This window comes from Diabrotica undecimpunctata, chromosome 5 (assembly GCF_040954645.1).
Source record: "Diabrotica undecimpunctata isolate CICGRU chromosome 5, icDiaUnde3, whole genome shotgun sequence".
Taxonomy (NCBI): Eukaryota; Metazoa; Arthropoda; class Insecta; order Coleoptera; family Chrysomelidae; genus Diabrotica; species Diabrotica undecimpunctata.
Window position 1 is genome coordinate 101,349,256 of NC_092807.1, and position 16,564 is coordinate 101,365,819.

At 33.2% G+C, this 16,564-nt stretch overlaps 2 protein-coding genes across 2 annotated transcripts in view; both read left to right on the forward strand.

Annotated features, from left to right (window-relative positions):
• The first annotated feature begins 533 nt into the window (after nt 1–533).
• On the forward strand, nt 534–3,092 carry mdlc (RING finger protein mdlc). The gene is made up of 5 exons (XM_072531085.1): nt 534–727; nt 788–1,008; nt 1,197–1,362; nt 1,444–1,750; nt 2,861–3,092. Exons 1-5 carry the CDS (start codon nt 628–630, stop codon nt 3,036–3,038), a joined length of 972 nt encoding a protein of 323 aa, XP_072387186.1. The 5' UTR covers nt 534–627; the 3' UTR covers nt 3,039–3,092.
• Nucleotides 3,093–12,198: 9,106 nt separating this feature from the next.
• Nucleotides 12,199–16,564, forward strand: part of LOC140441561 (probable chitinase 2) — a 34,100-nt gene continuing 29,734 nt past the window's right edge. The window contains exon 1 of the mRNA XM_072532366.1: nt 12,199–12,416. Within this exon, the coding sequence (XP_072388467.1) occupies nt 12,347–12,416 (70 nt within the window). The 5' untranslated portion in view covers nt 12,199–12,346. The remainder of the gene's footprint in view (nt 12,417–16,564) is intronic.

Here is a 16,564-nt window from a genome sequence, read left to right on the forward strand (position 1 = left end):
ATATATTTACAGTTTTGTAGGCCATGATATTTATTATCGTAACAATACTCTCTCTGTCTGATATTATGTTATACATTTATATATAAAAATATATAATAGTTTCAATTAATTAAATCCGACACCCTGTTAAATTAAAGTTAAGAAAGAAATTAATTAAATGTTTTTATACCAATATACAAATTTTGAAGTTTTTTACTTCTGTATGAGTGACATATATAAAAATGCGTAAGTGTATACTATATTCTTGGATAGAGAGAATATATTTTTTGGCATAGAATAAGTTTTTAGTTCTTATTTTATGACTATATTTATTTTCCATTAAAAGCATACTTTTTGAATTTTGCCGCATAAAATTCAAAGCATATTTTTTAAATTTGCCGCCTAAAATTCAGAACCTATGTTTTAAATTTGCCGCCAAAATGAAATTAATTAAGGCCCGTCCGCATTTGGCGCTATAAACTCTCCCACATCTTTGTATGGGACTTACCTTACTGTAATTTTTCACATTGTGCTGCTGCATTCACAGATCACCTAACCTCTAACCTCCTGCATTTGTCATTTGTGTATAGTAAATTTAATATGGTAGATGTTTATTAAGTTTTAAGAAAAAAAAAGTAATTCATAAAAATGACTACAGTGCCTGGTGAAAACTCTAATTTTGTATTTAAAAAACGGTCTATTAAAAACAGAGGCACCAGGAAAAGACAAGCTTCGAGTTCTGAAGAAGGTAACAAACATTTTAATAAAAATGTAATAAAACGAAATATTATACAGTATATATTTTTAGATCCAGAGGAAAATGAACAGAAGGAACAAATAGTTAAGCATAGCAAGCGTAAACTTAAGTCAAATCCAAACATTCAGAGTACTAGTAATACACAAAATCGTGAACGAAACAGAGAAAAAGAGTCTTCCAGTAGCAGTGATGAAGACTTTCGTGTTAATTATAAATCTAATAAATCAGCTGTATCTACTGGGCCTTCAGATCAGGGTGCAACAGCAACAGTTGTATGTACAATATTCTCTCTTTACTTTTATTCATCTTATCCTATGATTACAGTTTGTGTTACCACATTACTGTTTCCTATGTTTGAAAAATGCATTTAAATTAATACTTTGGGCGATGAAAACCAGTTATCTACATTGCAATAACCCTGCATGGATGTATTACAGATACCAAAATTATAATGTTTTAGGAAATTGATACAGAAACAGATAGAGATGCCCAAGCCATTTTTGAAAAGAGGTTGGAAATTAATAAAGATCTAGAAGGAAAAGAGGATGATAAAATATATAGAGGTTTAAATAATTATGCTCAATATTACAAACCTAAAGATACAGCTGCTGGAAATGCTAGTTCTGGTATGTAAATTTCCATTGTTTAACTTTATCTATTTTACCTTATTTAGTATCTAGTTCTATTTATTTAAACATTGTTTTTAGGACTTGTAAGAAAGGGCCCCATAAGAGCACCAGCTAATCTCAGAGCAACAGTAAGATGGGACTACCAACCTGACATATGTAAGGATTACAAAGAAACAGGCTTTTGTGGATTTGGAGATAGCTGTAAATTTCTACATGACCGAAGTGATTACAAGCATGGCTGGCAACTGGAAAGAGAATGGAATGAAGGAAGCTATTCTAAAGACAGTGATGATGATACCCGATATGAAATTCATTCTGATGAAGAAGACTTGCCATTTAAATGTATTATTTGTAGGGGAAGTTTTGTAGATCCTGTAGTTTCAAAGTAGGTTTTATTTTATTATATGTATTTTTAATTGTTTACTGGTATACTGTATACATTTTACTTAAAAAATGCTTGTATTAGAAAAATAATCACTCACTAGAGAACTGGTAGAAATGACAAAGCAAGACACTCTAACACTTATATGGATGGATATTACCATACCAGAAAACAGAAAACTGAGCAGTGGGGCTTGGAACCTGGATAAAATCAAAACACTTTGAGGGATTTAGTACCAAAAGGATGACAAGATGTAGATTTTATTATGTAATAAAGTAAAATACTTTACTAATACAGAAGTAAAATACTTCAAAATTTTTGTATATTGGTATAAAAACATTTTTTATTAAAACTTGTTAAAATTGTCATCCAAAAATTAGAGATGCATAACATTTTCAATCACTAATTTAATGACTTACTTGTTTCTTCAATAATAGAAATTTGCAGATTAAGACAATAAATACTATTATTTAAATAAAATTTATTTTCATATGAAGGCATGTACTAATAATATATTAGGTACTATTACAAAAATTTTATATTTAAAAATTACATTAGTTTCCGATTATACCCAATAATTGACTACTACCTAGTCATGTTAATGCTGTCTTCCTGAATTTTACTTCGTGTCACCTCAACCAGTTGGTCTGTTTCGTTTGAACTGACAAGAGCCACATGTTCCAGTCAAACAAGGAAGCATGCTGCTCTTTAAGTATTAACATTTACTACCAGTGTCATGGACCTAGAGTCGTATTATATTTTAAATTTTAATATGTAAACCATATATTGATGTCTCCACTGCAATTTTAGTGTTAGCTACAAGTACCAAGAGAGTGCACTGAGGATGATCTGAGCTAGATCGAAAACGTTATACATCTCTAATTTTTGGACGACAATTTTAACAAGTTTTATTAAAAAATATTTTTATACCAATATAAAAAATTTTGAAGTTTTTTTACTTCTGTATTAGTTTTTTAACTATGGTATACAGCCAACTACTGGGATTTTCCCATTAATTTTAAAATACTTTAGCTTGGTCTATTATAATGGGTTAATTTCTTAACTAACTGACATCTGATTTAATATGTGCTCTAATTTATTATTATTTTTTAGATGTAAACATTATTTCTGTGAAAAATGCGCTTTGGAACGATTTAAAAAGAATAAAAAATGTATTGTTTGCAATACACTAATAACCAGTTTTAATCCAGCAAATAATTTGATTGCTAGGCTGAAAAACATGAATCCAGAAGAAGATGATGTCCATAATGAGTCAGGTTTATCTGATTAATAATTGTAAATAAAAATAGTATTTATAGGTAATTAAAAAATTTCTATATATTAACTGGTTTTTTATTTGTATACTAATAAATAGGGGCAATGGAAGAATGGTTCAGTTGTGCTTATCTTCTTCATAAATAGTATATGTTACACTGATAATATTAACCTGTGTGAGTTTTTGTCAGTTTTCTCATTGGGTGCGGCTCCCTGCCAATCAGGGATACTCTCTGAACATTCTTACCACTGATACACATAGTACAAAATTGAATCATTGAGTAGGGGTATTGGTCAAATCACAGAATGTACTCGAAGAATAAGTAAAAAAGTAATTGGAAGGGCTGAAGAAATAATGCTAAGTACAGCAAGACCCTCACAGTATGGTACATAACAAAACAGCCTAACAGTGCCTAGATACATTAAAACAAGAACTCTCTGTTTTTTCAAGCAGGTACAAATACTCTGACAACACACTTTTTGAGCATGCTGAGAAAGCATTCTATCGGAAACTTAATTCCATTGTCGAAAGTGTCCAAGCAGAGAAGAAATATGAGTTTTGGGAAAATTAAGTTTCCACACCAGCTACTCTTAACACAAATGCTACATGGATGTTAAGCATTACGATTCATTCTAGTTTATTACAATGTATAAAATATTCAGTGTCTATATGTAAATCTGACATTTTCTTCACCCTTTTCTCCCATTTTTTATTAACTATTTCTGTTATTAAGAAAAAAATAAATAAGTAAATAATAGATACAATAATAAAAGGTTATAAAAACACAGAAAAGAAAAAATATTAACTACCGAAATAAATATGGGAAAAATTAAAAGAAAAGCAAGGAAAAAGACAAAAAACAATTTTATTTTTAAATGTTTAATAAAACGAAAAAGTTGTGTATAAAATAGTAACATATTATGTGATTAGAAAGAAAATAATTTATCAATTGTATAATGTAGACTTTTTATCTTTTTTATATTTTTTAAGAATGAAAGTCAAATAAAGTTAGGCGAATAAAACCATAGGTGTCACAGTAACTATTCCAACTACACACAGAGCTTTGGCCTACCAGCACATGTTTAATCTGGTTCGTGTATTCATTATTAGGAGCTTTTCCATCATCTCTTCACAGGATACCATTCAGGGTAGGTCATTCACAGGATACCATTCGTCTGGAAAAAGTTCTTGAGTTGTTTGAACTTTATAGCAACGATATCCATTTCTTTTAAAATACCTCAAACAGTGTTTTTGCTTAAGTTTACTTGTTCAGCAATATCCCTGCTTGAACACGGCTGGCTGGTCTCAACAACAAAACAAACATCAATTTCATTATTTATACGTTGTTTACTCTTTTGACAAACAGGTGGTTCACCAAGATTTTTACACTTGTGGCAGTTTTGAATACATCCACATTTGCGAAATTTTTGAATTATTCTCTCAACTGTGGAAATCGAAGGAACCGGCCTATTCGCAAAACAAACAACGAATAAATTAACCATATCTCGAATCGAGTGACCTCCAAAATACCAAGTTAAAATTTGTAGTTTTTCTTCAATTTTATACATTTTAATATATTTTATTTTCACGCTATGGACTTACAGCCTAGAATCACTGTGAAAACTAAAAAAAGCAGTAAGCATAAGCAGTCCCAGCATTCATTGTACCATGTCCCAGCACAGTTTAACCACAAATTTCTTTTTATACTATGGTCCCAGTCACTAAACCACCACAGCATAATAAATCTAGGATTTTATTATACTGTCAAACCACCCATGATACTATAAGCAAAGAATATAGTATCTTCTTTGCTATAAGGTTTGTTCCAACTTCCAACACAACGAAAAACCGTCACGTAAACGTAACGGTTACGCTCCTGCGCCTGCGCACTAAACAAAATACGTTTCAAGTTCCAACAAAAATATGATCGTTCATCTCATCGTCCTTCCGACCGTTCCAACAAAAATTATGATCGCCAAGTGACGGTTTCGTGACGATACTTTCAGTAATCTGGCAAATGCATGTACTGGTTGGGATGACTTGCGCATTAGGATTTTATTCTACTTCTTTAAATTTATTGGGCCTAGATTAACTTAGATTTTGTATTAAAACAGCAAATTTGTTCAGAAAAAAGAAGTTAGGTTAATGATTTTATCACATGCTTATGATAGACTTATTATTTATTTATATATAATTTGTTTCTCGTTATTTATAACTTTATAATATGACTGACGATGAAGGAATTAGTGATTTTTCTGATTATTATAGTAGTGAGGATGATTTGGAGCTATTAGCCGAACCTAGGGTGAAAAACCAGAATTATTTAGGTAGATTGGTCTTTATTTTAAATTTGTGCAAACTACTGATTAATAATTAAATAAATAAAATAAAAAAACAAATTGTCGCCAAATTGTCAGTTGTCAGAAAATCGTTCCAACATCAGTTTACAAATTACCGTCATCAGACGATACAAATGATGAACATGCGCATTAAAAACGGTACAAGTAGTTTCGTGACTGTTTTCGGACCGTACAAAAATTGCGTGTTGGAACAAACCTACATATGAATGAATTGTATAGTATCATTCATGAAACCACCTATCGCTTTCTTAGGCAAGCCCATCGAGCCCCCTCCTTCCTTTATCTAAGCAGTCAGATGGATATTTTGAGCGGTGTTGCCAATCTCATTCCTCTAGGATGTCTCATGTTTCTCAAATAAGGTGTTAACCATAAAATATTTACAGGAAAGAAAGGAAATAATGACAAACCATTAAGTTTATTTTTGTTATTAGTCTGTTGTAGTAGATTGGTAAATACAAGGAAAAATATAGGCAAATATCCGATTTATTTAAAGATACGAAGAAGATATAACTTTCAAAAAGATCCGCAAATCGGATTATTACACGACGATTGGCAACATTGACTTTGGGCGGTCCTATAGACTATGGTGCGTCCTAAAAGGAGACAGATAGTTGAACGATATTTTATACAATGTCTATCACCGGGTAAAGTATGGATTTATTTTTGTCCAAGTTTTATATTGGTCCACTATTTCAAATGCAGTTCAAACAGACATAATATAATAAATTGTATGATCCGTTTTAAATTCGTTCAATATGTATAGGGGAGAGTGTTGTACCTCGGGTCAGTTGACTTTCCTTCTTACCCACTGCAGATTTCTCTTCGATTTGGTTGAATTAGTGGTTTAATAATATAAGCGGTAGATGGCATCTAAATACACTTATCAAAAAAATGTAGCGTGGTGACTTACAGAACGTTTTGTGTTTTGCTTGATCGTAAGTAAATTATTTACCTATTTGTTAAAATTCGCTTCAAATGTAAATCTATACATTTTCTTATAATCTCTAATGGACAATATATATTTAATCTTGATAATCATGAATGTATTTTTTGTCTAAACGCATTAACCTAAAATTAGAAAACAAAAAACAGCTGAAATTGTTACCTTGGGTCACCGGTAGGTCGTGTACCTTGGACCGATATGCCAAGAAATCGTCATAGCACCACCGCTAAGGCGGGTTTGATCGAAGAAGATTTTCAATCTGCTAAAGCTGCGATTGAAAGAGGTTTGTGTAACCCAAGACTAGGTCTCAAGCCCGTTTTCACCCTACAGTAAGAAACTGAAATTGCTGAACAAGTTAAGTTACTGGCTTTTTATATTATGGACTTAATGTCGCTGAGTTCAACAATATCAAACACAATTTTGATCAAAACAGCAAAACACCTGGATTGGATTGGACACACGCCTGTATGAGACGCAATCCTCCAGTTTCTTTACGCTAAACTGAAGCGGCAAGCTTCAGCTAAAATAAAAGCGTCTTTCTATGATAAACTTTGCGACTTAATGAAAAAGCATAAGTTTCCAAACAACATTTACCTACGATGCTGATGAAACTGGAACATCACGGCGACAGACCCAGGAAAAGTGCTCACCGAAAAAGGACAAAGAAAAGTCGGATCTGTTACAAGCGGCGAACTAGGAAGCAACACAACAGACATGTGTACCATGAGTTCAGCAGGAAATGTCATATCACCCATGTTTATTTTTTTAAGACAGAGAATGACGCCTTTATTAGAAAAAAATGGACCAGCTAGTGGACATTACACACTAACTCTAAAAATGACTGGATAAATGAAGACTTATTTATCACTTAATACAAATATTTCGCATCATTTGCTAAACCTACCCGAGAATGACCTGTATTGTTAATTCCAGACAATCACAGCAGTCATATTTCTCTCCAAGTCCAAGCATTTAGTTTTTGCAAGGAAAACCACAACACAATGCTTTCCATTCCACCTCATAGTTCTCACAGAACACATCCGCTGGATGTGTCGTTCTATGGGCTGCTGAAAGTTGCTTATAGGCATGAATGCAACAGGCACATGAAGACATATTTAATTTAAATTTAATACCTCCAAAGGATGTTGCAGATATGTTCAGTAAAGTAGGTATATACACAAGTTGCGAATATAAGTAAAGCAGAATCTAGGTTTCGAGCCACGGGAATTTGCCCATTGAACCCGAATGTATTCACAGATCAAGATTTTCTGGCAGCTTCGCTGATGGCTCAAGAATCGAAACAAATCGCTGAAAACCAAGATCCGAATGTCCAGACTTTTGAAGATGCGCATTCTGATGATATATAGCATAGTTTGAAAACATACATCTCGGCAGGTCCAACAATAAGGATAATGCTCTGAAAATTTTTTGGGAGTTGCTTGTAACCAAAAATCGGAATTCTTTGCCGCTATAGCAACGATATCAACTATTGTACCATCTTCTAAACTAGGTCAAAGAAAGCGAAAACAATATGCTACCTTATTAACTGCGACTCATATGAAAATTATTTTAGATGACAAAGAAAAAACAAAATAGCAAAACTCAGTAAGACTAAAAAAATTATAAATCCATACCAAAAAAAGTTATGAAACAAAATCTTTAAAAGAAAAATTTTCAAGAAGTTCATCAGAGTGCGAAGATGAAGATAGCCATATTTGCGACGATGATAGTGATAATGAAATATACGTGGATGATGATTATAATAAATGCATTTTTTGCAAAGAATTCGGAAAAAATAATGAGTTGTGGTAACGATGCACCATCATGCCAAATGTTCAGGATGGGATTCACCAGATGGATGCATCTGTAACTCATGTATCCAAAAATAACAAAAAATATGTTTGAGTGTAAATATCCAATCACTATAAGTCTGAAAGTCAGTTTTTATTGAAATCTAACATACTGACAAATTTAAATGTAAGAAAAGTTAATGAAAATAAAAAACGTTTTTCATTTTTGACACGTTTAAACAAGAAAAAAATGGCTTAATGCTAAGTGTCTACTGAACTAATAATAAAAATAAACGAGAAAAAGATTGGTCTATATAATTATCCAAATCGTCACTGTCATGATTAGACTCAAGTTGGCCGATCACTGAAATTGAAGCTTGAGGTTTAGCCCTTTGTATTACTGGCAAATGTATATAAAAGTTGTGGAATGTAAGGAAGCAAATCAAACATGTATTTTTTTTAAGTCTTTGACAGGTCTGCGATTTGGGTAGAGTTCCATCCATCCATCCAATGGTGCTACAGCACAAATCGGGCCTTGGCCTCCTTCAACAGGCTTCTCCAATCATCTCGATTTACCGCTGTTCTTTTCCATGAACGCGTTCCCAGGCAGTTCCTGGCATCCTCATCGACTTAAAACTGGGTAGAGTTACTCCTGCACAATATTAAATAACTTAGATGGTCTTCCCTTTCCGGACTTTTTCGCAATATTGAACTCGTAAAATGGAAAATCTTCTTGCAGTGTTTATTTATAGAAAATAGATTCCGGTTTATTTTTAGAATATCTAACCCATTTTATGTTCAGTCAATTAACTTTTCCCCCTGTATTATCGATTTTTCTATTAATGATGCTGTTTTTCAACATTCTTATCTAATTAAATTCTTCACGTTTAATTTAAATTATTTGAAATTGATTAGTCTTCTTAGCAGTGGCAACTAAATTGATCCAACCTTCAGGACCATAAATAATATCTTTTTTCGTTGCCTTTGACTCAATAACCCCAAAATCTGCATCATCAATCTGCATGGGTCTTGTACGAGTTTGAGCAGTGATAGACTAAGTTTAATATTTCGGTTCTGGCCTGTACAACAGTCGAAATACAAAATGATATCACAATTTCTTGCATTCATTTTTAAATGTTTTGTCAGGCAGGAGGCAACTTCTTGTGATCCTCGAGATCCCACTGTTTCGTCCAACATAAACACGTACTTTTTATTGTTCCACATAAACATTTACCCTTTAAGTTCATCTTATAATAAGCAACAGATGTGCTTAGTTTGGGAAAAGGTAAAGCTTTTTGTAGACTGAATCAAAGAACATAAATGTTTTCATCATCAGCTAAATTTTTATCTTCGTTAAGCGAATCTCTCGCTAGTTTTGCCTTTCTGCATAACTGACAGGTACCTTTAGATGGAGGTTTGAAGTGAAGATTAAAGTTTGAAGAGAAAACATCATAGGAAGTACATTTTTTCTTTGACTGATTCTGAACTTTCCTGTTCGCATTTCCCTTTTTGATACATCTTTCTTATATAAATAAAAAGGTTTGGTGCGGTAGAATTGCAAAAAAATTAGTCGGTTTGTGCTCTGCTCTTAGGGGTAAACCGCTCGCCTAATAACGTTTTCCTTAAGTGAACGCTATTCCCCCTCCTGTCCCTAAATAAAAAGGAATAATATAGTTTGTCTTTAACTAAAACTTTATTGTTGACAGCTTTACTCTTTACAGTCTGGTAGTTAATTTGATATTCTTCTTTCTTCCTTTACCGTCAATGTTTCTTTTTTTCAGTTGGGTTTTTATTTTTTGACCGATCTTTCTTGCATTAGATTTTATGTAATTCTCTAATTTTTGCGATATTTCATTCATATCTTTCATGGTAAATACTGATAGAGGTTCTAGTTTCTTTTTTACTTCACTTTTCACAAAAGAAAAAAATGAAGCCTACAGAAATATGCTTACCCGATGAACTAGAATAACTGTAGAGAATTGCCAGACAAAGAGAAGAGAAGAAAAAAGGGTACACAAAAGAAAAAAAAAACGAAACCACCTAAATGAGGAACTTAAATATATATAAAACCTTAACAGAGTGAAAGACTTCACAGCATTCTATAAGGCAGTTAACATCAACAGAAAAGAATTCAAGGCAACCACAAGATGATGCAGAAGTCAGAATGGCGACCTATTAACAACAAGGAAAGATGTATTGAATAGATGGGTGGAATACTTTAACCAGGCACTTTATATAGAGGAAGAAGAAAATCTAGAAGACGAAAGAGGTGAGGTAATGGGAAAAGACGAAAGGGAAGAGGAACCACCAACGATTCTTGAAGTTAAAGATGCAGTTAAAAAGCTAGCCAGAAACAAATCACCGGAATAGATAATCCCCCAGCTGAACTATATAAAGAAGGTGGTCATAATACCATAATTGCATTACAGCAGCTTATAAAAGAAATATGGACACAGAAATTCCTCCCCAATGATTGGAATATTGTTTGCACCATACACAAAAAAGGAGATATCTTTGAATGCTATAACCACAGAAGAACTACGCTTTTAAATGAAGCGTATAAAATATTTTTCATAGTACTATCAAAGAATATAGACGCTTACTATGTCACCGTATGGCACCACATGCAGAACGGATAGTAGGAAAATACCAGGCTGGTTTAAGAGGTGGTAAATCGACAATTCATCAGATTGCAACCCTGAAACAAATTTTAGAAAAAAACACTGGAATATGGCATATATATTCATCACATATTTATAGACTACAAAGCAGCCTACGACTCTGTGAATGGAAGAAAAATGTTCAAAGCAATGAAAGAGCTAGGAATACCAAAAATCAATTTAACAAAACTAACTCTTGAAAAAGTTGGATGTAGAGTACGAATTCATTGGGAACTGTCTGAACCTTTTAAAACAAATAACGGGCTGCGCCAGGGAGACCCTCTCTCCTGTATACTGTTCAATCTGGCTCTGGAAAAAGTAATACGTATGTCACAAATCGCAACCACTGGTTCAATATATAATAAATCAGTGCAAATCCTCGCCTATGCTGATGATACCAATATTGTTGGGAGAACGGAAAACGCTGTACGAGAGGCGTATGTAGCATTAAAAAAATCAGCTATAGAAATGGGTTTAATAATAAACACCAACAAAATGAAGTATATGAAAATAAGCACGCAACCACAAATCTAGGATTTTTCGAAAGAAAAGTACCAAGGCGAATCTATGGAGCAGTGAATGACAATGGAGTGTGGAGAAGACGATACAACTTCAAACTTTATAGAATATACCAGGAACCTGATATCGTAAACATGCTAAGATATGACGTCTGAAGTGGATAGGGCATGTAACGTGGATGGAACCAAATTACCCAGCTAGAAAAACGCTCCTTCATAGATCCATTGGTCAGAGAAGACGAGGAAGACTCAGAACAAGGTTCCTTGATAACATCGATGAAGACATGAGAAATATGGGAATAGGTGCTTGGCGGAGAAAGGTGATGGGTAGGGACGACTGTAGAGAAATTCTTGAGGAGACTAGGACCCACGCAAGGTTGTAAAGCTAGAAAGATGATGATGTTTGGCAGTTTATCCTGTCTTTATAATTATCTTCTATCTAGTTTTGTCTTTGGCTATTCTATTTTTGGCTTTTGGTTATATTTTTGAAGTTAGAGAGTACAAAGTCAATTTAATTTTTTACTTTGCCGTGTGGGCTGTGTCACGTACATTTTCTCTGCCTTTTTTCTCATAGAAGGTGAAGAGAACAGTTTTTCTTTGCTAACAAAATTTTCATATCTCCCGTGATTTTTACTTCTTACTCCAACATTTCCAATATATTTGTTGTCAGTGTTACTTTCGTTCTTTCCTATTTTAGCGTTGAACTCTCCCGTAATTATATATTATATATTATATATATATATATATATATATATATATATATATATATATATATATATATATATATATATATATATATGCTGATAACATAATACGTCGTTCTATCGTTATATATTGTGTCTTGTGTTTATTATTCAGATTTCTTATATGACCTTCTACTCCACTGATGTTGTTAGTCCATTGACATACCGCGAACAGGTAAGTGGAAGAAATATTCCGAGCCGAACACCTTTAGTAGAAGTGAAAGGCCATCAGCTTAGATCGCAAGTTAAAGTGGTGGATTATCATTCGCGATCCACTTACCATACGGGACAGTATTTAGACAACAAAATATGTTTTCGGCTTGTGTTTCTGTGGTACTGTTTTTATTTTTTAACAACTGGATGTGTGATGCTTCTACAGGTAATATTTCTTGTTTAGTTAATAATGTTTTCCAGGTGGTTTACAAACTTGCATTGAAATGAGAGCGTGCGAATTTGATGAGTCGAAGAGTTCGTCACTATTGTCTTCTTGCTGACTCTCTAAAGCTGCAGTAGAATCTTAATAATAAACTATAAGCTTGTTCAATAACAAGATGTTATATTTTATTGTAGATAAACTCTAAATATTCTTTTATAATTTTTGATAGAAATGATTTCGGCACTTTTAGCTATTAATAACACTATCCTATAATTAACACTAGTAATTTGTAATCAGTACATTAATTTGATGTACCTGTATTTGAAAATAGTAGGTATTCAAAAATTAAATGTAGACTGCAAAACAAACAATATTTTTAATAAACGTTTGATAGATTTATATAATAATATGATAGACAAGTATTTTTAAAATGAATTCCAATCTTATCCATAATGACACAAACTTTCTAATCTTTCTGTAGATAAGATGAAATTTAATGAAGGTGAGACACGATTATTGCCGATAAGAAAACACAGCCAAATAAAATAATGCATTTACCTACAAGTGCATTCACATAATGTTCATGTACAATATTTTTCTGTGTTTCCACAAAATTTTGCCCATTTAGATACAAATATAAATTATTGGTATGTTTTATATAAAAATAAATGTACAGATAGTTCTCCTCATGTTGTTTTAATATGGAATTACCTACTAATCATCGACTTCATCAACGGAGTTCCAGCCTTCATTTTTGTATCATAACATTTTTCAAGGGCATTGACGTGTTTTTTAAATTAACTATCGGTTTTGTTATTTTTAGATCTCTTTATTGCTTCTGTTTTAGTGTCGATTCACTAATTTTTCTGCTTTTCATTTATTTAATTTTTAATTTGAATTTAACTTGTTAATTTAGGTGTGTCGTTTATCTTTATCCATATGACAGTCGGTTCACCCTCGCTGTATCTGGCATAGGTACATATTTTTATGTTGCGACTTAATTTTGTTGTGTTCTGTCTTTGGTAAAGATAATTTTTGGTATGTTGGCCATATGGCATATGGCCATCATGGTGGGTGTAATATAATTGGGCACTATTTGTTTGAAACCATTAACGGACTTATCTACAGCTATTTCTTCCAAAATGTAAGGCCGAATTTAGACCAAGACTATAATTTATTACGGAAAGAAAAAAATTATTTCTGTAGCCGTTTCCGAGAAACAATAAGTACCTACGCTAACTTTACGGTAAAGCTAGCATAACCGTAGCTATACCTCGGCAACGTAAAGGAATACTACAGGGCCCATCTTGGCGGCATATTTTATTACTAATTAATTGCTGCTGATTGGTATATTGATTTACCCACAAAAACTACCCCATCATCCCTTAGCGCAAAAGGCACCCACGTTAAAATCAAGATATCGGGTAAAAACGTTGAAACTAAATGAGTGCACAAGCTTATCAAAAATTAGTTCCTAATATCAAATCCACAAGTAACCACAGGCCAACCTGGTTAAGGTTTTGTTTAAATAATTTTTTCAAACAAACTTCAAAAATTAACTTTCTCGCCCGATACAAAGTTTTTTGAGTCTTGAGCAATATTAGAGTTCCTTCAGGTGATACTGGTATTTTCAGCAAAAAGAAAAATTTTTCGATCGATTTTTAAGCTATGTGTTTATATTAATACTGAACCTTATGGTACTCCACATACAATGCTTTTGTGACTAGTCAGTCAAAAATTGGAGCCAATTCAAAGAAATACCTGGAATTCCGTAGAAATTTAGTTTTTTTATCAAAATGTCGTGATTTACACAATCAAAAGCTTTGGCATAGTCACAAAAAACAGTGGCAGTGACCTTGTGATAAAATGTTGTTTTCAACGAGAAAGGACATCAGTCGAGATTTTATAAGTCTCTGAATAATTTTGGATACTACCGGTAGTAAGGCTAGTTGCAGACATTCGATTTTTCACCACCCTTATGAAGAGGAATAATAATGGCTATCTTTAGACATTCTGGAAATATATCTTTTTCAAAGGAATCATTAAGTAGTGAGACCAGGACTTCCCACACATTTTTTGGGTGGTTTAAGAAAATTCTTATGGATAGTCCTACAGAAAGTAGGAAGAATTATTTCTACTACAGGAATAATTATTTCTGAAACTATTGATGGTTTGGATCAGTTCAGATTTATCAACTGGTCTTATAAAGAATGAATTCGAGACCTTTTTTGAATTGGGGAGATAGGAAATGGGATCTTGTTGTGGCAAATGTTATATTTTTACTCACATTAATGACGTATTCATTTAGATTTTCAGGGTTTGGAAAATAAAATGTTTGAGCTGTGCTAGTTTTATTTAGAAGATCATTTATTATGGACAAAGTTTCTTTTGCAACATTTTTAAAGCTTCCCAGACGATTTTGATAGTACATTTTTTTAGCTATTTTGATAGGTTTCTCTGTACTTGGTGATATCACAGAATAATAAACAATCAGAGTGCCCACTCTGCTTGCCAAGGTAAGTACACGCATCTCGTTTGCGCAGACGGAATCAGCCATGTTTTAAACGGAACCAATGCTATTCAGTGAAATTTTATCTGATAAGCGTAGAAAAATTCATCATCATCATCCAGCCTCAAGAGTCCACTGCTGAACATAGGCCTCTTCCTCATGTTTCCAACCCCGTCTATCTTGCGCCGCTCTTATCCAGTTTTTATTGAGTCTTCTTAAATTGTCAGTCTATCTTGTAGGTGGTCGACCGACGCTTCTCTTGTCTTCCCTTGGCCTCCATTCCAATAACCTCTTTGTCCATCGCCCATCTGTCATTCTGGCTATGTGTCATGCCCACCTCCATTTTAGTCTGGCTATCTTCTCTATGATGTCAGTCACTCCGGTTCTTCTCCTGATGTCTTCGTTGGTTATTCTGTCTCGCAGAGTTATTCCTAACATGGACCGCTCCATTCTTCTCTGCGTGACTCTCAGTTTGGTAGCTGCTGCTTTTGTTAAGGTAAGTATTTCTGCTCCGTACGTCAAGACTGACAACCATAGGCATAATATGCACTATTTTATTCGTACTTTTAGTTGAAGAATAGATTAAATTATTTCAAATTTACTAAATTATTAATCTCTAAAAATTTTAATTACAGTTCTGTCGTAGCTTGTCACAGATTTCTCAATCCGAGTCTATGTTTCCGTTTAAAATATGGCGATCGCGTGCTGACATACTTCAGAGGCGGCATCTGATAGTGGGCATTCTGATTGTTACTTATTCTGTGGTGATATATTCAGTGACAAAGACGTTGGTAGTAAATTTCTTGATGTACAGTAGTGAACGCATATTCTTAGCTGATATGGGAATACCTGGTAGTCCAGGGTTTGTGATGTTTTGACTTAATTATAATTAAAGGAAATGCCTTATTGATAATACAGACAATCCTATCTAAAAATCACTGAAATTATAGTCCACTTCCACATCCACAGAAGGAAAGTGCCACCCAAAAGTCAAGCATAAATTTTGGAATTTACGAAAGTTCTGAGCGGAAACCTAAACCTACCTAAACGTTGGGTTTTCGAGGAGGGTTTGGTGAGAGTGTTAAATCTGGTATATACTGCTTCATGATCAGATAGCCCTGCATTAATAATTGTAGAGCGTATATCAAGGGGTGAGAAATCTGAGACAATATAATCAATTATGGTAGATGTTGTTTTAGTAATTCTTGTAGGGAAGTTAACGTGCATTGTGAAACCATACGATTCGAATATATTGACTAAGGATAATTGGGTAGCACAAGTAACAGCGTAATTAATATTTAAATCACCGCATAGAATTTTTCTGCTTTTATGGGACTGGTAATATAACAAATTTAGCAGGTTCTGAAAAAATAGTTCCGTGGAAGAATCAGGTGATCTATAAATGCAAAGAATGTATAGATTAAGTTTGTTGTTATAAATTAATGAAAACTCAAAAAAGGCTTCATTCAACAGAAAGTCATATTTTGTTACCGGAGAGAAATCATTATTTGTAGAAAGAATTAGGGTGTCCACATGAGCTGAACTTGGACGATCATATCTAGTAATTGTGGTACTATTTCTTTGACTAACTCTGAGCTGTTATATTATTAATATATGTTAATACAAGGCACGCTAGATGGAA

Coding starts and splice junctions, on each gene's coding strand:
- mdlc (XM_072531085.1), top strand. CDS start 628: ATGACTACAGTGCCTGGTGAAAACTCTAATTTTGTATTTAAAAAACGG. Junction 728..787: donor AGCTTCGAGTTCTGAAGAAG/GTAACAAACATT, acceptor ATATATTTTTAG/ATCCAGAGGAAAATGAACAG. Junction 1,009..1,196: donor AGGGTGCAACAGCAACAGTT/GTATGTACAATA, acceptor ATAATGTTTTAG/GAAATTGATACAGAAACAGA.